The sequence below is a fragment of the Lutjanus erythropterus genome, chromosome 7 (assembly GCF_056507025.1).
Source record: "Lutjanus erythropterus isolate fLutEry1 chromosome 7, fLutEry1.hap2, whole genome shotgun sequence".
Classification (NCBI taxonomy): domain Eukaryota; kingdom Metazoa; phylum Chordata; class Actinopteri; order Lutjaniformes; family Lutjanidae; genus Lutjanus; species Lutjanus erythropterus.
Window position 1 is genome coordinate 7,924,470 of NC_139323.1, and position 25,280 is coordinate 7,949,749.

Sequence of the window (25,280 nt, forward strand, 5' to 3'; positions counted from 1 at the left end):
AGCTGATAACGTAAGTTATTAAAAATGCTACCAAATGTGGTGGTCAGTCTTCATGGTTTAGGCGATTGAAAGCAATGTTGGTGACAATCCTGAAAAGGCACATTTAAATTAAGCTGTGAGCATCTGATTCATCAGTGGGCCTCTTAGCTTTTAGTTATTTCTAGACCAAGCCAGTTAAAATCAGGTTTAAAGCAGCTCAGTGTTTTTATTGTGCTCCCTGAGCCAAATTATCTAGATGAGAAGAAGCAGAATAAACGGACCATAAGGAGACAGACCATGACATCTGTCTTGCCTCCATGTGACTCTGCATGGAATGTAAGCAGGTTTTTAGTATTTTGGAGGCTAGTGGTTTAGAGGAAGAAGAGACACAATGGTCCATCTATTCCTTGAAGGAAACCATGATTAAAGACACTCTCTGGGAGGATATGTATCACAGACCTGGCAGACCTACCTGCCCCTTTTTGGTCTCATCAGGAACTACATTTCCTCTGCACCTCATCTTAAATTCAAATAACACGTGGTAATCCAAACACTCGACTGAGAGGCAAGCTATAACTTAAAAAGTCAACACACAATACATTAACCACTGGTTAAAAATCACAGTGTGTTAATTACATCCTGATGTTTTATGACTGTGACCTTTAAACGCAAAACCAATCAATCAATACAAGAGGGAGGCAGCCTATTGGGAATATTTAGATCCACAGATTCTGAAAGTAGGGCACTATTTATCCAAACACAATCATTATTAATAGCTGGACAGTCAACCCAAATACATTTTCTGCATATTTTCCACATTACCCCCGCTCCCTCCAGAGGTACAACCACAACACGTTGTCCAGCTCGGAGATAATTAATTAACCAAAGCTGTCACACTGGTACAGCAAAGGGGACGAAGGCACAAATACAGTATTATCTTTATAAAGTCATGGTCAGACATGTTTGACCCACTGTTACAATGAGTGTAACATTCTGTCTGATGCATTATTCAACACCAGTGATAATAACATCAAAGATTTAGTGTAATGTTCTTAGATGTGGTGGAACTAACTGCTACAGAAAGAAAGGAATGATACGGTGTACCATAGTGAGATTAACGACTGTATAATTTTTAATTTGATCCTCTTTTGTTACTTTTGCTATGCGTGTCAAGCTTTGACGACAGCAGGCGTGCAGTTTGCAGTGATAGAAGAGAAGGACTTGACTTGAAATTTAAAGTCATTTTTGAAACAATATGTTAGACAGAAACAGACAAAACAGGTTTCCCATTTTAGGCAAGTTGCCATAACTTTCACCATCAAATTACAGCTGTCGCTAGCAGATTAGCTGTAGCTAGCTAATCAACGTTTAAAGACGTTACATTGGAGTGGAATCTGGGATAGATATTTTTCGTTATTTTATGACATTTTATAGACGTTGCCGTCCTTGATCAAACATGACAATTAACTCTTTTTTTTTTTTTTTTTTTTTTTTTTTTTTTAATAATCTCCAGTGAATAAAATCATTTGCACAGGGGCAAGTAGATTTCTGACCCAGTTTCACAACAGGGCAAGTAAAAATAAAAAACATTAATGTTGAACCCCGATCTGAAGTAACCTGGTCATGATTTCTAGGAAGAGACATCGCTGCTGAAATGTACTTTTTGTTGCTTTGAGTGCAATCTAGTTGAATTTAATTGGAGAGAATTACAGCAGATATCTCCAAAACTCTGGAACTCATACCAAAACTATCTAGGTGGATATATAGCACGACAAGTAAAAGGGAAAATGTGTATTTTTGATCTTGGGTTGAACTGTCCCTTTAATAGACTGGCTTCATTTGAAAGAGGGCCTGTTTTACTGACTTGCATGGCTACAATGACTCAAATGCATTTGATCCACTAGAACTGGATGGGAGGCGACATTAACACAGGATTTACAAATGACCGGGCCGCGATGTTTACCTGACAATCCTTACTTTGCATTTATAAAGAGGGTTTGTAATCTAAACAAAACACAAAAAAGTGTTTGGGTTTCATTTGTCCGCTGCACTGCTCCACCTTGAGAAGGAAAAATCACCACAAAAGAACCCGATATGAGTGGAAACCACAAGCCAGTAATTTAATCAGAGCAACCAAAATCAAAGGAGGCAAAAGTTCAGGATCTGAATGCAGTGAAATGTATCAGTTGCTTAGAACCTACTGACATAGCTCACTTGTGGAGGAGCAAGCCTAGACAGAAAGGGCTGAGTAATGAAGATGGATGCATTCTGTTATCAGGCAGCCACTTACTGGGGCCTGATGTAACCTTAAACATTGAGGATAGCTCAGTTGCACAAAGAATCTAATTAATGAATAGCAGCCATGAAAGAGGACAAGGCAAGTGTGCATTTGCAGATGAATTCCAGACACTAATCAAACGCTGTTCAAGTGGTTTGGTTTGTCTCCAGAGCAAGGCGATATTTGGCGAGGATTTAAGGCAGTGTTTGCATGCTGGCTTGATGACTGCATGCGCGGTTCTGTGGTTTTATGTATGTGCCTGTGTGAGTATTAATGTTGTTGTGTTTTTACTTCTCTTCAAGTGTTTAAGTGTTTTATGCAGTTTTTGAAATCCCAAGCCAGAGGTAAAAAGAAAAAAAAAAAAACAGACTCAGGTGTGTGTTTACATTACTGAGTTTATACCAGCAGTATTTTTTCTACTCTCCATGATGGGATTAGACTACAATTACTGGGATTTTGATATGGGGGAAAAATGTCCTTTTCTACTCACTGCTGCTGCTCAGTGTTTTCAACTGGACATACACTACACAATTTACACAGGTGGCAATAGTACACAGTCTTTACGACGTAAAGTACCGATACTAAACGCTAGTAAAAGCAGAAGTATAGATTCAACTTCTTTACTCAAGTAAAAGTAAAAAAAAAAAAAATGCAGGCTCTGAAATTTACTAAAACTGAAAAGAAAATCGTCCTCTGAAGGACATTTCTACTGGCTGTTTCTGTGCAAAGCTAGCTGGACCTCACCTTTTCTCCATGGTTAAGTCTCCCTCTCGTCTGTTTCATCTGATATCCTTTTTTTTTTTTATCTTAAGACGTCTTTTACATTGTTTTCTCGTTAGGTCTTTTATGTTGTTTTCATCTTGCTACATGTTTTTTGTCATGTTACATCTTTTACATCATTTTTGTCTTGTTATGTCTGTTATGTCTTTTCAACTTGTTACCTCTTTTTTGTCTTTTTATGTCTTTTACATCATTTTCATCTTCTGTCTTTTAACATCTTGTTGTCTTTTTTGTCATGTTATGTTTTGTCTTCTTACATTTTTCTTTATCATCGTCTTTGTCGTGTTACATCTTTTACGTTGTTTTTTCTTTAAGTCTTTTACATCTTTTTCATCCTGTTTTGTCTTTTTTTGTCTTTTTTTCTGTCTTTTTCTTGTTACATCTTTTTTGTTTTGTTACTTTTTTTGTTATATCTTTTTCCATCCTGTTGAGGGACAAATTGCCACTTTTCATGTGAATTTCCTGACAGTGATCATGGTAAATATAGTTGAAGTAAAAAATGTGTACATGCTTCTGATGCTCACAGACACCACCTTTTGTCTCTAGCTATTACTTTGCAGGCCAGAACGTGACACCAGATGAATAAAATACTCATCCAGCACAACCCCTAGTTACCCGAGGCAGAGACTTGTAATCCAAGCTGAACTAGACCGTAGTTCTTCCCTGCCTCCAGTGACATCACTGGATAAAGGAAAAACTTTAGTAATTTTGCAACAGAACCCAACTTTCTTGGCCACACAGCATACACAGGAATTTATTGCTTCAGTTGATTACATTTACCATCAACTCTGATTAGAAATCCACATGAAAAGTGTCAGATTTCACTACACTAGAACTATCAGAACTCTGTAACTACTAGAATGACCATAGCAGTCATTCTGACTGCCCATACTAGACTGTACTAAATGTCATATTGCAGCTTTGAGTGTCTGTGGTCAGATTTAATGACTTCATCACTCTAAAAAATAAAATAAAAATCCTCAAATAAAATCCTCAATTTGAATAATTCAGCAGTTTAAATGGAGTCAAGAGAATGCAGTTAGCTGACATAATATTATCTTGTTGTTATGAGGAGAATGTTCTGTTTGATGAAAACGTGTTGTGAAATTTGGAAATGATTATGTCTTTCCTTTTTTGACATAATCTTTGACTTTTGGACTTTGGACTCAACACTCTGGAGTTATTGAAAATGTCCGGATCACACGAGTCACAGCCAATCCTACACAGCCACCACTGAATCGAATTTCACAAACATTATTATATCCCACCAAAGAAACTGGTGTAGCCTCATCATGGCTAAAGCCTCTGTGGCAGTCAGTCTCCTTCTTTCTGATATTTTGTTGTGATATTCTTCAAAGTTTTCTTTTCTGCTTGTTTTTAGCTTGAAGCTAATGCTAGGTTTTAGCTTAGCAACAACAACAAAAAAAAAAAAACAAGTGGGGAAAAAAAGATGCCATGACGTCCATCTTCAACAGCAGGAATGAAATGATACAGTAGGGCTGAGCAATATCATATCATTTATATTATATATGAAACTAGATATTGTCTTAGATTTTGGATATTTTGATATGGAATAAATGTTGTCTTTTTCAGTTTTTTTTTTCAGTGCTGCACTACAGTGAAGTGAGGTAATTGTCTTAGAGACAGTTCTAGCTGTTCTATTTTTTTTATCTTTATCCACTTAATCATTATACCCACATTACTGATGATTATTCATCAAAAATCCCATTGCATTAATTTGACATGTTCATAATTAATCATTAATCAATTAATCACTGTTAAAAAAAAATCAGATTAAAAATTTAGAACTCAGTAATTAATAAATAGTCTAGAAATGGTAGTCATTGCATGTAATTTTACATTATTTTGTTTGGCCAACTTAAAATGAGTGAAAAATAATGGAAATGAGAAAAAAGCATGACTTATGTAGCACATTAATTATTAATGATTAGTTAATTGTTACTGTTTTTCTCTATTTGTTAAGGAAAATGTACAAAATCCTTGTGTTAATATTTTGTTGCAGTATCAATATCGTATCATCATACTTGGTCAAAAATATTGTGATATGTGATTTTGTCTATTACGCCCAGCAATAATATAATAAACTTATTTAATCACCTTGGCCACTTACACCCTTTGGACTACATAACATGTTGTGAGTCACAACCTATATGATCAATAATTATTGATATCAACGGATATGAAACTTCACTATCATGATAGGTTTTTCAGCTCTATCGCCCAGGCCTATGATAGTGTTTAAAATGCTTCCATTCTAGGAAAAAATACTCATAAGCTTTTGTGTTTTTAAATTCTGATCAAATAATAATGAGAATAAAATATACACACATTTAGAAAAAGTCAGGGTCCTATTCTTACATGGGTTTTATTTCAACAAAGTTATCCCATTGCAAAATTTAAAAACAGTCAAATTGATTGTCTTGGTTGTTCTAGTGTTGAGATTTTTCTGCGTTTAAACAGTGTGATTTTTTTTCCGTCCTCTCGTCCAGTACCAGCTCCAGAGGAGTTCTCCGTGGCGGACGGTGAGCTTCCAGTGGCAGACGTGGCTTGTACTGATCACTGCACTTGTTCTGCTGGGGCTGGTGCCTTATGTTGTTCACTGCATGATGACCGCCTTCACCAACCCTCCTCCACCCAGCACCTTCAAACTGGCAGCAGCCACGTTTGGTGTCCTGACAGAGATCCTGCTGATCAAGTGAGTATTCTATGTTTTGACTCTGCATTTATGAACCCTCATATCTATATATTTTTTTCAGATTTGAGGTGCCCTCGATCTGAACTTGGTATAACATGCCAAACACAGTCAGAATATTAATGATTTAAATGACGATGACGGCCTCTCCACTCTGGTTGTGTTTTCATCTGATAAATACAAAACAATATGTTCAAGTAACATTTCATTTTTATGTTTCAAAACAAGAAGCTGTGAGAGCTCATGTCATCCAAATAATCATCTCTGAAAACATGCTGTCGTCCGACCCCCACCGCCCCCCCACCTCTCTTGTTTTCACTTAGTCTTCTTTCCCATTTTGATATTGCTAATTGGAATGATGCCTGCGGTACTGTAAACCATTAGTAAATGAACAGTCTGTTTTTATCAACATCGAGCTTGTAAATAATGCATTAGATTCCTGGCATAAACAATATCTACTCTGTGATTAGAAAGCAACATATGGCTGATACTGTAATCAGATTACAAATACAGGTTATGTAATCTGTAATTGCCTAAAACAGTAATTCAATCAGCCTGCAAATGTCTAAAAACACTAGAAAAAAAGAGAAATAATAGTATGTTTTTAATGTGACTTTACTGACTGACCTTAATCAACTGAATGCAGGGATTTAGACACATTTAATAAAATTCATTTTCAAATATGGTGCATATGATGCAACCCAACAATCACCTCCTAAACTGCTTTTCGTGCCGGTAGCAAAATTAAAAAAAACTTTGTGTTCTGCATCTGTCTTTCCTCCAGTATTTGTCTTAACTAAAATAAGAGAGGCTGTTTGTAATTAACTCAACAAGGCTCGTAACTTTTTTTTTTCCCCCATTAACCGCATTTGCAAGGAATGTGGCTAGTGAACTGGTAATTAATAAATGTGGTTGCACTGGTAATGTGCTTCTGCATCATTATGTTGTTGAAGCCCTTATCCTCGCTAGTAATGAGCTGTAATTTTATGACAGGAAATTGGTTTGTTTACAACACATTCAGCAGCTTCAGACGAGCCACATTCTTGGCAGATCTCGGCTGCAGGTATTTGCTCATTGTTTGAGTTGAAAGAGTGAACCTCTATGTTGTTGTACTAACAGTTACACTCTTAAAATACTAACACTTTATTAACGTCATGAATCATTCAAAATAGCTTTTCATTATATATTTATGTTGTTTTGGAGCACCAAAGCCCAAATCTTAAAGGGGTAGTTTGGATTTTTTTTAATGTTGGGTTGTGTGAGGTTATCAATAGTCATTGCAAAACATATTTTAGCCACTTATTAAAGGTCTACCTGAAAGAATCAATATCAGTTTAAATGTACGCTGTATTTAGAATATTTTTTGCTGCCTTACTTTGCTGTCACACGGCCTTTTCCAATTGGAAAGCCAAATAAAGCTCTCTCCAAGCAAACCAAACTCCATATTTATTGTGTGACTCTGGTGAGGTCAAACTGTACAGTAAAAATGCCGGTACAGCAGCAACTTCCATGTTCAGTTAGTGATTTTGCCTATAGAGTTTGGTTGGTTTGGAGGGCGCAATATTTGGCTTGTATAATGCCAGTTTCCAGTCAGAAAAGGCTGTCTAATGGCAAAGTAAAGCAGTGAAAATATTCTAAATTTAGCATACACTTCAACTAGTACACTTAACTTTGCTGTCAGGCATGCTTTTCTGATGAGAAACTGCCATTATATGAGCCAAACATTGCTCTTTCCAAGCCAACCAAACTACATAGGCGAAATCGGTAATTTTACCACACAGAATATGGGAGTTGCTGGCTTAGCGCTACCTCGACCTGTTAGTTTGTTTGTGTTATTGTATGACTTTGGTGAAGCCGAACTGTACTTTGAAAACACCAAAGTCACACAGTAACACAAACAAAAATCATTGAGGCACTGGCAGACCAGCAACTCCCACGGTCAGGTACTGATTTTCAATGCAGAGTTTGGTTGGTTTGGAGGGAGTGAAATTTAGCTTGTGTGACACTGGTTTCCAGTCAGAAAAGGCTGTTTGACGGAACGGTGAAAATATTCTAAATTTAGTGCACATTACAGCTGATATTGATTTTGTTGCTGACCCTGTCCACAGTGGTACATTATTTAGCTTCTGTGCTAAGCTGTGCTGCTTCTCCTAACAAGCTGACCACCTTCTTCTGTAGTTAATAAACTGACGAGACAAGTACCTCACACAACCCTATATCAAATAACTATCCCTGTGAATGAATTCAGTTAAACCTTTTCCTCAGATTGTGGGTACTGTGTGTTACACTATTACATACAGTAACATATATCTGTCAGCCTATAACACTGGAGGTATCCCACTGCAGTAAACAGGTTTTGTGTTAACTGATGCTTACATTATTACTGGTACAATAGGAAGGTTGGTGGGTGCCCTTATTAGGATTGGTGGGCCTCACAGACCCGTGCCCCATGGTGCTTGTGCTGCCTGGGATGTGCCAGCCTCCTGCTGCCCCCTGTCAGGGTGCATCTCAGTCACTCTTCACCCCGAGGGTGGAAGTCCTTGTAAGGAGCAACCCCCTCGTCTCTCACCCAGCACACGGCCTGCCTGTCTTTGCAACAGGGAAGAGACAGAGACAAACAAGTAAACAGTTCAGAATGACCTTTTATTGTGTTGGATCCATGCTGTGTACTCATGTGTTCATTGACACTGACTCTTGATGAAATGGTTTCTTGCAATAAGGCCAGTTATTGACAGGGGGGCTAAAGCATTTTGCTATCCACCCAGCGACTGAGCCTCTGTGTCTTTGTTACCTGTTGTTAGTTGCCATGGCTACAACACTTCAGACACAAGTTTAGTTTGCAAAGCAATTAAATGGTCAAATTTTGTCATTATTGGCCGGTTCTGAATAAATTTGATTAAATTTGTTGGTCGAGGTGGAAGGACGAAGTGTGTCCTCTCTCAAAATGAGAAGTTGTGGTCATTGTCATTAGTGCAGTGCTTTTTATCTGCTGCTCCTTGAAATGATAAGATATTCTGTGTTTTTGTTTTTGTTAACAAAGACCGTGAAAAGATCAAAACCAACAAAGAACTGATCCAACTGTTAATAAAACATGACGGTACCATGCTGTTGCGCTGTGAGACATGTTCTTTAAGAGGTTGCTATTCTAAATTTCGACACCAAGATTGTCAGTTTAACTGTAAATGTATATCAGTTCTAAATATCAGTTATTCATGATTACTAACAATCAGTATCGTATCAGCCCTGAAAAAAACATATTGGTCAACCCCTGATGTTCCTTCTTTTTCATGAACCCAGCCCTGTTGTTTATTTCAACTCAGTCCCACATACTCCATCCTGCTGCCCCAAATTTCAATTGCGTACCAACTATGTATTAATCCACTGCTAAAAATAGTCCCCAACAAATACATTGTTTCCTCCTGTTTAAGTAATGTTTACCAAAAAACTACAGTGCCCAGCTGTTTTAGGAGATTACTGAGCCTTTATGTTAAATGAAACTATTAAAGGCCCAGTGTGCAAGATTTATGGGGGTTTATTTACAGAATATGGCAGAAATATTTATATGATATTCATGCGTTTCATTAGCGTATAATCACCTGAAAATAAGAATTGGTGTGTTTTTGTTTCCTTGTAATGAGCCGTTTATATCTACAGAGAGCGCAAGTCCTGTATCATGGAGTTTTGCAGCCACAGTAGTATAACCTGGACGATATCTTTATTTATTTATTTGTTTATTTAAAAAAGACAGGGCATGTTAATGAGTTAGAAGGAAAGCTAATTTACATCCATAGTCACCTGGCAGGTAACAGAAAAAAAACAAAAGACCAATTAAGTACAATACATCACGTTAAATCTGCACATGTGAAATTTAAACAATCAAACATAACAATCGGTCAATCAATAGAAATAGTCCATACACAAACATGATCATAAATGTACATGTGGACACCAGAGTCTGACGTTTTGAACCACCCCTGCTGCTCGGAACGGTTCAAGACACTGGACACTCATGTTATATAGCAAACTGCTAAACTGACACATGTATACAACAACACAATACAAACAATATGCAGCAATTGTTATTAGTCTCAATTGTTAAAAATGGGTCACAACCAATATTGTCTGTCAGCGTTCTGTGTATATTTATTCATTCAGGTTTAATTTATACATACACCACATACCACATTTACCATATTCATGTTTTTTTCCATTGATATTTATAGTTTTTAAAAATGCTGATGAAAGTTTAGCATTTCATTGCCCAGATATCATTTGGACAATAAAGTTTATTGTTAAGTTGCAAAATATCCTGCTTCTGTATAAAGAATATTGGCCAATATATCAGAATTAGAATTGTTTTTACTCCCTAATATTGTTATCGGCATCTGCCCCAAAACTCTGTCCTGTACACTGTACACTGGCCCCTCAACTCATGACCCATATTTAACAATTGAGATTGGACCCAGTGGGTTTCATGGAATTTACTCACAATCAGAAAAATATTAAATAATGTCAAGACTAATCATTGATCGGGATGTTCCTGGCAACTAATTACCCTGTTGATTAAATGCAAACTCTAATTTAGACTAGTAATCTAGTCTAACAGTGAGGAAAAAATTCAGCAAAGTTTAATTTGAGCACAATTTATTAACCGATAACGTCTGAAAAAAAATACTGTGTATTAAGAGGCATTTGAAGCCACTAATCACATTCTACAATCACCAAAGCATATTTTAAATGTTGCTGAAATGTGTGGTACTTTGTGCCATGTGTTATAAACGTTGCACATTATCTGTCAAAGCATCAAATCATCACAGTGTCTGCATGTTAACGATATCTGTCACCAGGAGCTAACATTAGCTGCCAGTCTGACACACAGTGTGGCTATCGTTAGCAGTGCTGGCAGCAGCTCTGCTTACAGGTTATTGTCCGTGTCTGAGTCATGTGGTTATATACCATTTTTTTCTGACTTGTTTTTGCTTTGTAGATCAAAAAACTGTCAAACTGTGTTGATTTTACGAGCTGTCTGGCATTCACACTGGGAAAGAGGGGCTGCTGTCTGCTGGGGGTTCAGCCCACTGTAGTGGTGGGCGGCTGCGTGACAGCTTAGAAGCAATAGTTAACTGGCATTGATCATGAATAAAGTATTGATAAATAGTTTAACCAACTAGCATTTCTGGTGCTGACTAGCGAGGATGGCGGCATTATTGTATAGTCGACTAATCGTGCACATCCCTACTCCCTGTCTGATGGTATTAATATGTTTCTGTTCAGTTTTGTGTCTGCTTTTAGTTAAAATGGAAAGTAAATTGTCTTGCTATTATAAAGACATTTTATCATTAGACAGTTGAAGCAGGAAAAGAATGTAAAAGGAGACCCAGTGAATAGTGTTCATGCTCAACACTGTATCATGTGTTCTTCATCATACTCTACTTCCAAATATCTCTCAGATTAATCCTCCTCATTTCGAAGTCTTTTGCGCTCTTCTGGCTTCCTTTCAACATTTTGAACCTCCAAAATCGTCTTTTTCGCCCTCCTCCTCGTGCTGCAGGTCCGTTATTGGACACATTCGCTAAGTCACATGACATTTGTCAGGCTTGAACTGCCTTTCAGAGGGCTGTCACACAATATGCACCCTCTCCTTCCTTTACTGTCATGGTGAGAGTCGGGGCACTGAGACAGTGCCCTGACCATGCAGCTCTGCACTGAGAATTTTTATATGCCATTGCCTGGAGGTTAGAAACTCTCATTATGCCGTGTTAGATTTATTAAAATAGATTATGGAAATGTTAATTAAGTCATTAATTACATTATTTAAGCAGCATTGACAGATAAGGGAGTGTGTGTGTATGTGTGTGTGTGTGTGAGGGGGGGTGTCGAGCTCCCTGGGTGGTTTAAAAGGATGTGATTGGTGACAAGGGACACTGTGGAGATGGCGTCTAACCGCTAGCGCTGACATGATACAAAGTGGCCTACACTGCTCTCTCACCTCACGCTACTGTCTGCAGCAGTTTGCTGATCTGCCTGAGGACGAGTAGCTCATCGCCCTTTTGCAGATATAAGTGTACACAAGGGTACAAATGTGCTGTTTTTGATGTAGCAGCTACACATATGTTAAAAGAATGCAGGTCCAGAGACAGCGCGGTGTTTAAAGAATCTGCATTCTGCTTTACATTCTCCTTTGTACGAGCGTTCGGACGGATCATTTGCTGTGACATTTGAGCAAAGGCCTCAAACCATATTTCCAAGCTGTTCCAAAGGAAAACACAACAGCACAATTGTGAGATGAATTACCCAGGAGTTGATACTATGGACTCTCTTATCTCTTGACAGTTTAGTTACCACGAAGCACAAGAAATGTGTTTTCCAATTCTCTGAGAATTGAGCTTTTCTTTGTCCCATCAAACCTATATTAAGGGAGGGAAAATTGCTCTGATCACACTTGATAAGAACAAATGATAGATGTTGTAAACAAGCAGAATGCTTCAATTCTGATCTGAGGCATCGATTTGCCTCAGCAGCCAATTACTATGTGGACTGAGGTTATGCGTTCAGTCAATCTGCTGGGAGAGGGATTTTTTGCTTGCTGTCCAGGGTGTTACTTTGTACCAAAGACTTTCCAAAAGTGATGAATTAAAATGTATTATTAACTTTTCTGCTAAAGCACTGGTGGAAATAATGAGCATCAGTCTTGATTCCTCCATCAGGTTGCCAGGCAGTACTGGAAGGTGTATGTCTTGATATTAAGTGGATACTGATTGTAGGAAATGATATGGTACGAGGCTGTGCAACCACCTCGGAGTCAAGCTATCATGATTAGTTTCTACATCAGTCACATGAACCTCATGATAACTAACTCATTGTTAGTATGCATCAGCATGGTAGCACACAAGTACCCTACTGTCCCTTTTGTAAGGTCTTAATGTCTTTAATGGGTTTATCTTTTGCTTGATATTTGTTTTTGATCCAAGTGTAATATTTTTTTAGATTTTTGTGCTCATTACTTCTTAAATATTATCTACAGCATGACATGAAGTAGAGGCACTTGTAACCTCTTGGCTAATTGTACTGTAACATTCCTGTCCTATGAATACATTCATATACATCTAATTTACATGAGCAAATGTGACACTAAAAGTCATCTCCGCACTGAGGGGAAATGCAGAATCTGTTGATAATCTAAGCCCCACCCTCCTTTGTTACTGTTGCTATGCCTGTCAAGCTTTCCATTCTAGCACTGCACATATGCTGTTTACAGCGATAACAGTGGCAAATTTTACATTGAAATTGAGAGTAAACTGTTAAAACGTGAGGTCTTTGATTCTACAGAGTGGGAAACACATTAGCTTGTCATTTCAAGGCAAAATCTGTGGGTTTTGTCAGCTAAATTAATGACTTTTGCTAACAGATTTCAGATTTCAAGTGTAGCTGGCTAATGCAAGCTAATGCTAATGCTTGAACTCCTTCAGTCAGCTGAGAAATCCGTCTACAGCTGACTTTTTAATGTTTCCATCTGACATATTTGAAAACAAGAACGCTGTGAAAGCGTATTAAATATGTCAGGTTACTTAACAGGTACATGATACAACATTAATGCTAAAAGACTGAGGCTAAAGCTAGCTTACATCTCAGGAAACACTGGTCAGATGGTAAAAGTGCAACACATACAGTATATATGATAGAGCACAGAAATAAACTCATTAATGTAGGAAATGGAAGCACAGGGATTAGATTAAATGCAGTGGATGTAGAAACAATCAACCCGGCTTGTATATGCTTTCTACATCCACGAGCATGTGGTCAGAGATGCATCGTTTATGGCCCACTTTGATTCTGCCCCAGCCCACATTCTCCTCTTAAAACTCAAATTTGGCAAATGCGGTGGTATCTAACACAAGTTTGGCTGGAGATAACATCTCTGCAGCATTAGTTAGCCAGACACGCTAACATTCGCAGCTTGGTTAATCACTACAGGCAACACCTTGACATTTCGCTTAGTCATTTCATCCATTGTTAATATAAAAATATAGATTAAAAACAAATTGCCACTACCCTTAAAGGTCCACTTTGTAAGATTTACGGGCATCTATTTGCAGAAATGAAATATATTGTTCATTAGTATGTTTTCAATAGTGTGTTAAGAGTCGTGTTTTGTTGCACCATGTTTTTACAGTAGCCCAGAACAGACAAACCAACAATAGCTCTAGAAACAGCCATGCTTTTTCACAGGTTTCACAGCCACTTTAGTTTCTCCTGCACTCTTGGAAGTGGAGGGTGAGGTGAGTGGTATTCAGTTGGTTGCAGTCTACAACTTGCCACTAAACCCTAGTTCCTACTAGTCCTTTAAAAGCCCTGATATTCGCCAAAACTGACATAAACACAGACAGATAATTTGCATATATAGTAGTTCTGTTTCTAGGTGTAGGCATTAAGGCCTGAATATATTAGAGTATCTTGCTATGTAGATGTGTTCAGAGGGCAGTCAGCATGTACGGCTATAAATTTTGGGCTGCACCCGGACAGTCCTTGCAGACATGGGCAGGTGACAAAAAGATTTATGTAATTTGAAGCCTCATTGCTTTGTAGACACCTATGTGGAGCTCTACCTACCTAACCATCTACATTCAATTATTTTTCCCCTGAAATATATTATGGCAAAGAAAGTTAGTAGTTTTTTTGTAGGATACAAGATGTAAAATGTATAATTTTAATGCAGTGTTGCCAGTTCGCATACATACAGAAATGCAGTGTTTCCACGGCAGGAACGTTTTTCCAGGGAGTAGGAACCTTTGAAGGAACCCAGTATGTATCCACTGCAGGGACCAAGATCTACACTGAGGTCCAGGGACAGTATTTTACCTCCCAAAAGGTCACTGCTCATGGGATAATACTTTCCAAAAGTACAGGAAGTAAAGGGGTGGGGTTCTGTAGTGCAGAATTTTTTTTTTTTTTTTTTTTTTTGATTGGTTGAGTTTCAAAAATCTGCAGAAAGAAACCTTTTTATTTTTTGTTCACTGTGCTTCGGCAAATCAATAGCATACAAAAGATGTTCTGACAATGAAGTCTATCATAGTCATTCGCAAAAATGAATTGTAGAATCAGCTGTCATTTTTTCATACGTCAACAAATTAATTTGCCTAATCTTCAGGTGTCCTTAAATTGGCTGAAGGAACCTTTTAGTTCCTTGCAAAGTTAACCTGACATGTCAGATGGTTTGTTACACAGAACCATATGGGAAGTCGTCCGTTTCCTGTTTGGAAAAAGGCAGACACTTTCAAAAAAAACACTTGGCAAATGATTGGATGAAGCATCACGTCTAACCCAGGCCAACTATAACCAGTCTTGCGGAAGCTGGTTGGGAGAAGAGCGAAAAAAGTACTCTCCAGTACTGATATATCTGATGCTATCACAGTATCTACGCTAACCTCTTCAGGAGCTGCCATTGTTTGTTCGAGACAAGTTACTTCCATAGACGTTTTTCATTGTTGTCACACCTAAGAAGGCCCTCCTAGGACGCTGATTGTCTGCGCCACTTTTGGTGCAAACACCGCATAACGGGTAACTGACAAGATGGATTCTCATGTGATTGCATGATCTGATGAATCCAGCTGCCTCACAAGGTAATGGCAAAGTATCTCTTGGGACTAAAAGTTCCAGGGAGTTTTGGATGGAAAATGTGTAACAGTGTATTAAAGTCAGGATGAGACTCAATGAGACATCAGTTGTTGGTTTGGACACATTTCACATTTTGAGAGGTCTTACTGGACTGAATGGTTGCATCATATGAGTAGGACAAGCAGCACTCTGGATTCAGCAGGAGTTTCCCACATGCTCTAAAGACTCGGTTAATAGGAGGAGAGGGACTTAATAATGAGATTAGGATTATGTTATTATACTAACAAAGTTATTTGGGATCAGTCAAAGTGTGAATGTAGCTAATTGGACTTTCGTGACAGAAATATGTGGGATGAAGCAGCCAGACCTTGAGTTCCTGAGTCTGTCCTCTCCTAATGTTTGCACTGCGGTTGTGTTTTCTCAGGTGTCTGTCCAGCTACCTCAGCAGTCGTTACCGGCAGGCTGAGCAGAGCTCCTTCACTGTCCAGCCCAGAGGCTTTGAAGAGGACGGCACGACTCAAGGCCACTGGGATCGCTCTGAGGCTGCGCTGGTGCCGGCGGGTCACGCTTCATCTGCGGCTTCACCCAGTCAGGTGGACGAAAGGAAAGTGGATGTGTTGAAGAGTGGACATCTCAGCCTTTTCTGAACCACTAACAGATGGAGTTTACAGAATATGGGGTGAGAGTAAGTCCTTTGGGTATGTTGATGTTTCCAACAGCCATTCAGTATATCACATCACTTTATCAGTGTGGCATTTATGAGATCTTGCACTTTAAAACCTATTTTCAGAGTGTCAAATATTCTTGTTTTCCTCTATGTCAAACCCTTACCCTCTCACTTTCTTCAGTGGATATATTCTCACATATTGCAAATTGATTGTAAGAAAGAGAATGCACGCAGCTTGCATGAGTGTGTTCAGGCTCAGAGAGGAAAAAAAAGCCTGGAATCACTCTCTTTCCTTAATGATGTCCACACAGAGACAATGGGGCGCCGCTCTGATTAGTGTCACCTGTCCTTGTGCATCTCATCAGCTCCATTATGGCTCCATCTCCCATGCTTCTTCTGCTAATTGAATAGCCTGTGAAGTGGTGACGATGACGGGGGCGAGAGCAACGTCTGTCCCACTGCTGCTTTAGAAATGAGAGTAAAGCTTCCCAGTGAGACACGGCTGTTGTTCTTAAAACATAAACCATTATCATACAGATAGAAGAAGTGCTAACAAGTAGCTCTCATGTTATATTACCATCATATCGTCTGCGGATTATATATAACAGCTTTGATTTAGTATATTTTGAAGGGGATGAAGTGCAGCACCACACATTTCTTCAGTGTATCAGACAGAGCGTCCATATTGGACGTAACCATAAGACATTTACTCGGGGTTTTCAGGCATATTGCTACAGCAGCTGAACATGGCAAACAAAGTATTGGTAAAGGTATAGTTAAATCCAAAATTCAACATTTCAGGAAATGTGCTTATTTGTGATTCAGATTATAACATTGATCGTACTTGCATATCTGGCCAGCAGCTGATTAGCTTAGCACAAACACTGGAAACAGGAAAAGGCTAGCCTGACTTGCCAAACGGTAACAAAATCTGCCAAAAGAAAAATGACAGAGTTCTCATCTGAGGTGAATAATAAGACAGTTGTGGCAAACAGAGGGCCACGCTAGAACCTGGTTCTGCTTGAGGTTCCTGCCTCTTGAAACAGTTTTTCCTTGCCACCGTCACTTGTTCTTGTTCATGGTGGAAATAGACCCTTCGTTAAGCACCACCTTCCTTAGTTACTGTTGCTAAGCCTGTCAAACTTTCCATGCTTGCACCACACATATGCAGTTCACAGGGACTGACTTTAACATCGAAATTTAGTCACCTCCCAGCTGTGTACATGATATAATGTTAATGCTAAAAGACTGAGGCTAAAGCTAGCTTACATGTCATCAAACATTAATGAATTAAATATGATAGGTATCTATGTACATGATTGATGACAGAAAGATACTCATTAACATGAAGGAAGGAAGGGGCTAGATTGCAGCCTCAGCCAGACCAGCTAGACAACAATTGCTCCAGGAAGACAGCTGGAATAAGAGCTAAGCTAACCTCGTTTAGACCTGAGAAAGCTGGCCAGAGTGAGATGCATCATCGTCGGCCCACTTTGATTCTGTATGAGCCCACATCCTCTTCCTCAAACCCCCCGCGTCACAAATGCAGATGCAGCTAGTAAGCTAGTGTTAGTTAGCTGGGCATGCTAACATTTGCAGCTTATGTTTGAGGAGATAAAGGCAAAGTTTAATCCATTTCCTACACGTGTGCTCTTGTTTTTAACATTTTTGAGAGGCTGCAAAAAAGCTGCCACCGTAAAGACTCATGAAACGTTGAGTATTGCTCCTCATCATGTAGATAAATTCATGACAGGCCTGCGGTGCCCTAGTTACATCTAATCTGTGATTGGACAGTTGCTGCTCGCAGGAGGGGCTCAGCGAAGGAAGGACCATTTCAGTTTTGACTTTGTAAAACTCACACCAGACCAGTTGAAAATTTTAAATAATGTACCATCTTTATCTTTATCTTTTATCCGGTTCAATTCAGGATCCGGACCTTTAGGTGTGAAGCCGCTCTAAGACAAAAACTGTGAGAATTCACTTAACAATTAATAAAAAGAAACATAGGAAGGCTTAAATGCACAAATGTGGAGGGACAGAGAGAAGGAAGAATGCTCTGTCAGGAACAGCCAGTCTTTTGCTAATGAGCTAAATGCTTATTACAGTAGATTTGACTGTGTGGATGACAGTGTAGAACATGACAGACTATGCAGCAGCATAACCTTAACCTCACATACAGTGTTGAAAGAAGAGATTGCTGCTAGTCTTTCCAAACTGAAGCCAAAAAAGGCCACTGGCCCAGAAAGACTAAAGGCATGTCCTTACAGCCCCCCCCCCCTACCCCACCAATTAGAAGAAGTCTTTACAAGGTTATTCCAGTACTTGTTAAACACACTCATGGTGTCTAAATCATGGAAACTCTAAATCATTAAGCCCGTTTCCAGCCAAAAGCAAGTATGTTGAATGACCTTTGACCAATAGTCACTACTCCCATCCATCCTTTTGTAAAACCTCAGAGAGCGCTGTAGCTGGACTTCCTCTTTAGCTGATTGTTTGGCCCAAACACACACTCCTCAGGCAGAAGTAGGAATTTGGAGATCGATATTGACACGACTAAAGAATTGATCATTTGTGCCAAGCAAGATTTCACAACAGAGCCTATTGGATTTGACAGCCAACTTGTTAAACAGTTAAACAAGTTTCAAATATATCCTGGTACAGTCTTGGACTGAACTTATCTGAAACTATTTCAAGAAATGCACAAAACACCTCCATCTTACTGAACAGTTTTCAAGTGAGTCACTCATTCTTTGAAATTGTTTACCAAACCCTGATTGAGAGTGTTTTCACAATCCACTTGACTTCATGCTTCGTTCACCTGAACTGCAGGTTTAGAAATGTGTTGGCTTGAATAGTTGGCATTAGTTGACATCCTGACAGAGCAAACCAAAAGAATTTTGAAGAAGACTTTTATCCCAAGTGCAATCAGTGTTTTTTTTTTTTTTTTTTTTTTTTTTTTTTAAACAGAACCCCAAATCCTACTCCACAGTATTTTGTCTTATGTGTTCAAGTTTTATGCTTTAAGATTTAAATATTTTTTCTGTCAGTTTTACTTGTTTGTAGTGTTGCCACATTTTGTCATTGCTTGTTTTATACATCACTGTTGCTGATGTATTATATTCTATTTAAATACTAAAACCAAAAACAATGTGTTAGTCTATAAGTACTGACTTTTTTACTCTGTCTGTGGCTCTCAGCTAACTGATACTAAAGACATTAATCTTTAAAAACAGGCAAAAAATAATAAGTTCACCTTTTTTAAGGCTCAGTAATTTTACTCAAATGTGAGTAAATTTTTTTTTTGTTTTTTTCTTGGGAACTATTTTAAGTCATGGGTTACTACACAATTGATGTTCTAGTCAGCAACAGGACAATGTATGTCAGATTGACTCAGTAAAATACCGTGTGTGTTCATGTTAATGAAAGTACTTATGTTCTAGTCTAAAAGTGTGGCTCACTGATGTGTTCTAAAGGGAAAATTCTGCACTTTTCATGTGGATGTCGGCACAGAGTTGCTGCTAAATGTAGTCAATTGAAATAATAAATACATCAATGCTCCTATCTTGACAAAGAAGTTCTCCTGCTACAAAATCTGTTGTTCTTTCTGCAATGAAGAACTTCAGGTTATTCAGCTTGGATTTCTAGCCTCCTCCCCTGGGTAGCCAGGGGGCATGCTCAATGAGTACTTCTGTCACCTAACACTGTGTTTTGGCTAACAAAGAAATAGCTTTAGGCTATGTGGTGATAGATAAGATGTTAAGAATATGAACAATTTAAACAAAAGGAAGTACAAAAATAGGAACAATACAGCCCAGAGAATTTGAGTTGAGTGGGGCGGAGCGTCGAGGAGGGATGGATGGAGCGTTGCGTTATCTCCCGCTAAAATTTCACTCAGGTACCGCTCACACCACAAGTCTGACGTATGCCTAAGTACCCAACTGTCCTGTTGATGAACTGTCCAGAGCTGTCTGTCCCTCTTCATCTCCTCGGAGTGTGTCGGTGTTCAGTTTGCTGTCTGCTGTGGTCTAAAACATCCTCACTGATGGAAACGGAGAGTGAAAGTGATGTAAATGATCCTGCTGCCTTAATACAAAAATTGGAATATGACTAATGTAAAAAGATCCTCCTCACTCGCACCATTTAGTCATTATGGTCATCATTAAGGTGAGGGGTTTTCCCCTCAGAGGACAATATTTTATTAAAGAAATAAACTATTATTAACAGTAACGGTGAAATAAATAGATACATATGAATAGTGATCTTTTTCTAAAATACTGCTGGTTCTGTGGTGTGAAGCCTGCAGTGCGCCATAGAAGCTTGAATTGACGCGCGTATATTGAAGCTTTTAGTGCGTTTTGGCCGACAGGCTACAGTTTAAACTAAAGCTGAATTACAATGCAGATCGTTCTTTTTTGGAGTGAGCGATTTGAGCGGAGCGGGGTGAAATCTGAGTTGAGCGTGTAGCAATAATGAGCGGAGCAGCCTGGTACGGCTTTGAGCGGAGGGTCAGATAGCTCCGTGAGCGAGGAGCGGAAATTCTTACCGCTCCACTCTGCTCACATTCTCTGATATAGACAAGGAAAAATATAAAATTGGAACAATACATACAATATAAACAGACTCATCGATATCAATATAGCACATTGGAATGATAATGATAATAGTGTATTGATATCGCACATTGAGTGAAATATTGTACAGTATGTGTTTGTGCGAACAACATATCATATTATCAACGTAACACACACAGAGAAGTGTATTGCTTCAATTGACTACAGTTACCATCAATAGTTTTTGGACAATAATGGAGCTCTATGGTACGGAGGAATAAAATAATAACCCAGAGTTTGTGCAGCAGATAATGCTGATGACATCTTCTAAATAACTCTGATGACATCACCCGGGTTATTTTCTCAAACTTGATGTTGCTCCTGACAGAGCCACAGACGACTCCACATAATACTCACTATACATGTCCTGTAAATAAAATCTCCTGTGAATGTAAGCCATAGGAAAGTGTTTTGTATATGAAATTATTGTTTTGAATAATTGAGTGTTGTGCTACTGTAAACAGTTGTTGAACTATTGCATTGTTTAAAAATGTTTATATGTGGAAACAAATAAAAACTGAGGCAGGCCTCTTATCTGATGTTTACATTGAGTCATTTCAGGACTATCTGCATTTAGTCAAAGATATTTTTCAGATCTGCAAAGAAAAGCTTGAAATAAAAAAAGAAGTCTTTTATTTTGATTGGATAAACATTGCCAGCTGTGATGCAGGGCTGTAATGTTGGTGCCTCCCCTGCCAGCCAGGAGCTTTGCTGTTATCTGCATGTGCCTGAGGCACAGCTAATGTAAAAAGATCCTCCTCACTCTGCTCTGCTCTGCTACCAGTGAGCTCTGCAGGCTTATCCTGCTCAGTCCCTCTCCGTTTCACCTCTCGGTCACAGCCAAGTGACTCTCAGCTGTGCATCACCTCGGCTCGGGCCTTTCTGTGGACAGAAAAGAAGAAGTACAGCAGTATCTCACACTGCTGTATCTGGTAAATGCCACAACAACAGGACTGCAGAGGCTTCCCAGTGTCCCCATGCCTGTATGGTTCCGGGGGCTTAATGTGTGCGTGTGGGGCCAGATGGACACTTTCATGAGTGTATGAGTGTGGATTATTCTGCCGGCTACATCTGGGGCTCCACATGGTACGGCAGACTGCGGTAAGAGAGGCAGGTGGGCACGTGGGGAGGGCACCCCTCCAGTGGGCTCTCTTACATCTACACCCAGTGACAGGGCACCGCCGCAAATGGCAGACCGAAAGGTTACTAGACGATCCTGCAAGACAAATGCTCCTCTGAATCCTGGCAAACATGGTGTCCTTAACTTCCTGTCTGACAGCAGCAGCTCACTGTTTCCAGGTGTCAGGTGTGCTTATATTGTTCTTTATTTGGCAGACACTTTTGTCCAAAGCAATTTTTCCCATATACACACTCTGGGAACACTTTGGGGCGCGGCGTCTTGCTCAAGGACACTGTAATGTGGACAAGAGGAGCCGGGGTTTGGGCCGCCGCTCCTATGATTAATGGCCCACCACCTGAGCTACAGCTGCCCATAATATGAACATGCTACCACCATCAACACATTATCACATTATGCTCTGATTCATTGTTGTTCCTGTTCATGACTGGGTCAAACAAGCAGATCGTATGACACTGTGGCAGGCTGACAGTAGAAAGTAATGCTGGGAAAACACTGGAACAGTTAGTCAATTAATCCTTTAGTCAGTAAACAGAAAATTAATCCACAGCAATTTAATAATTGATTAATCATGTAATGCAGTTTTCACTCATTTTTTGGACACTTCTAAACACATCATTAGCATATTATCACCTTATATGGTTGATAGAGCAAATGGTTGCAACATTAGCATTCATTAGCAGTCATAATTGTGTCTATCTGATGAAGTCCTATATTCACTTGAACTAAGTTCACAGTCCCAGAAATGAACTAGTTTGCATTCATTTCCTCTGTTTTCTTCTTCATGTTTGTTTTTTCGTTGTTGTTGTTGTTTTTGTTTGCCTGTCTGTTTGTTTGTCATTTAATTTGAAAAATTAAACCTAACACTAAACCTTCCTCCTACCAGGGAGACTGGAGTCTACATAATGATGTTATACTAAATGGAGCGCAATATTTATGTTTTTGTATTTAATTTTTTATTTTAACTTAATTCAAATAATTAAAATCTTAGAATAGTAGTGTAGTCTTCTGCAAAAATAGAGATAGACTTTTGATTTGAATGCAGCAAGGGGGGGAATGGTAACACTTTTTGCATGAAAAATTTAATATTACAGTAGTCTGTGAGTTATTAAGGAATTTAAAATGTTACAGCTGCCCCCAGTGTCCTCTATCTGAGTTAGTATCTCAAAATAATGACTTAATATGTAAAAGTGAATTATGTCAGTCTCGTTATACAACCTTGTTATAAATGACAAATACATCACCTTGTATCCTTGTATGTTAACAACCACCCCATCTGTCCCATGTTAATGTGAACTAGCTGTATAGATATTTTCAGTTGGCCTTAGCAGAAATGTTTGCTTAGAGAGAGAAAATTACGGACAATAACACTGGGTTACATGCTGCATGGTTTCCTCTGAATCTCTTTTGCACAGGTAGGTATCTGAATACTGCATTGGAGTGGTGGACTCCGCCGCTATAAATGACAACTAAGGTATAGGGAGTTAATTACTGAATGTACATAGACTGGATGGATATTGCTGATTTTATAAAAACTAAACAAACAGATTGTAACTTTAAAGGACCAGTGTGCATGATTTAGTGGCATCTAGCAGTTAATAGATCCATTATGTGGTTTGTCCACACTGGGCTATTGTAGAAATGTGACGGTGCAGCATAGAACAGGACCTGCACCCTCTGTAGATGCTGTAAATGCTAATGAAAACATACTTCTGAATATTATATTCCAGTTTTGCAATGTTCTGCCAAAACCACAGAAATCTTACACACTGGTCCTTTAAGCTGTCCAACACTGCCTTTGTCGGTCAGTCTTTCAAGTGGAAAAAAATACCTATTTTTGAGATTTGCATGTAATTGAAATCATGTCATTTCATTCAGTAATGAGCAGATCATCATTATATTTACATTTAGGTATTGATACAGTCAAAAATGTATATCCACAAATTGTTAAAAAAAAAAAAAAAAAAAAATATATATATATATATATATACATATATATATATATAGTAAAATATATATATTGCCAAATTGAAAAACCCATATCATTCCATTTTGAAATCATTTTTTGCACTGAGCTTGCTCACACAACTCAACTTATTAATGCCCCCACACTCACACTAGATTGAACTCAAGCCAAGGCCTTTGTGAAATCAGAGCTCATTAGACGAGTCCACCTCATAATGAGTGGCCAGATCCATCAGGAGAGATAAATCTCCCGCTCTGTGCTGACTGAGATCCAGTTGAACACACCCGCAGCGCTTCAGACCACATGTGAACAAGATATTTGCTTTGAAGCACCAACACACAGATTTGAATCAGCGTGTCAGAGTGCCAAATGTCCTAGGTTGTGAGTGACAGGGGATCTGCTTTAGAGTTGGCTACCTGTTGAGGAGGATTAAACAAAATACAGATGGTGTTTACATATTAAACAAACAAAGGCAATCTCTGTTCTGATGATGGCAAAAAAAAAAAGCTTTCATCGAGACAGGCCATGGTTAAAAGTGGAAAATAGCAGATTATCTTTTTACCTTTTGGATCAAGTCTTTTCTCTCCTCCGAGTGTTCCCACATTTGTTCCTCATGAAATCGGAGTCCCTGGCTGCAGATAGGAAGTCATGAATGATGTTTTTCTGGCCTGTGATAGAATCACACATGACCCTGAGATCACCTCTGAAGGACGAAGGCTGCTGAGTGTCCGGCCGTGTATTCTGGCCGTCAACGCGATGCGGGCGCTCTGCGATCCACTGCGGGCTCGAGTTGAATAAATTAAATGAATTACCAGCTGCCTTGTGCGAGCTCACAGGATGCAGGGTGGCATGAGCACGCCATTACACCAATGATAAGGATATCTGCATGGCCTTGTGTTAAAGGAATTACACATAGCATCCACAGCCTTTAAGAGAGTCTGACAGTTTTGCGCACACTGGCAAGTTAGTATGACATGAAAATGTGTGTGGCTGCAGAACGGCTCGGCTGCTGCTTGGCTTGAGTCGAGTCAGGGGGCACTGAGCGGTTGGCTTGCTGAGAAGTCAAAAAAAAAAAAGAAGGAAGAAGCATGAAGTCTTATTGTGATGCAAATGGACGCAGTATTGTGCTTAAACAATGCATTAATACGTCCCTTTTGAGCAGATAACATCACAAGATGCACAATAACCAAAATGATGTCCTCCGAGGTTATTTAAAGCGATATGACATCAAATCCTGACATTGCAGGAAGTGCTTACTGCCTGTCCGACTGGTTTTGTCTCCAGCTTTGATAAAAACAGATGAAGGATAGAAGGCTGCTCCTGAAGCCCAGCCACTATATGGGAAAGTCCATTTACATAATATTATGTATATTGTATTCCGCTCCATTCTAATGTTTGAATGTAAACTGAATTGAAGTCTTTATGCGCGAACACGGGAGGAAGTGTTGTAGCTTAAACGCAAGACACGTGGCAAGGTGTCCGATAACTTTGTCTTCCACCTGTAATCTGATGCTGCGCGGAGAGGAGGGATCGG

The 25,280-nt window shown here is 39.0% G+C and overlaps 1 protein-coding gene across 2 annotated transcripts in view; it reads left to right on the top strand.

Moving 5' to 3' along the window:
* LOC146323523 (uncharacterized) overlaps positions 1-17,755 on the top strand; it is a 94,927-nt gene extending 77,172 nt beyond the window's left edge. For both annotated transcript variants that reach the window (XM_084722513.1, XM_084722514.1), the window contains exons 4-5: positions 5,548-5,753; positions 15,790-17,755. In XM_084722513.1, coding sequence (XP_084578639.1) covers positions 5,548-5,753; positions 15,790-16,012 — 429 coding nt within the window. In that variant the 3' untranslated portion in view covers positions 16,013-17,755. The remainder of the gene's footprint in view (positions 1-5,547; positions 5,754-15,789) is intronic.
* The last annotated feature ends 7,525 nt before the right edge of the window (positions 17,756-25,280 follow it).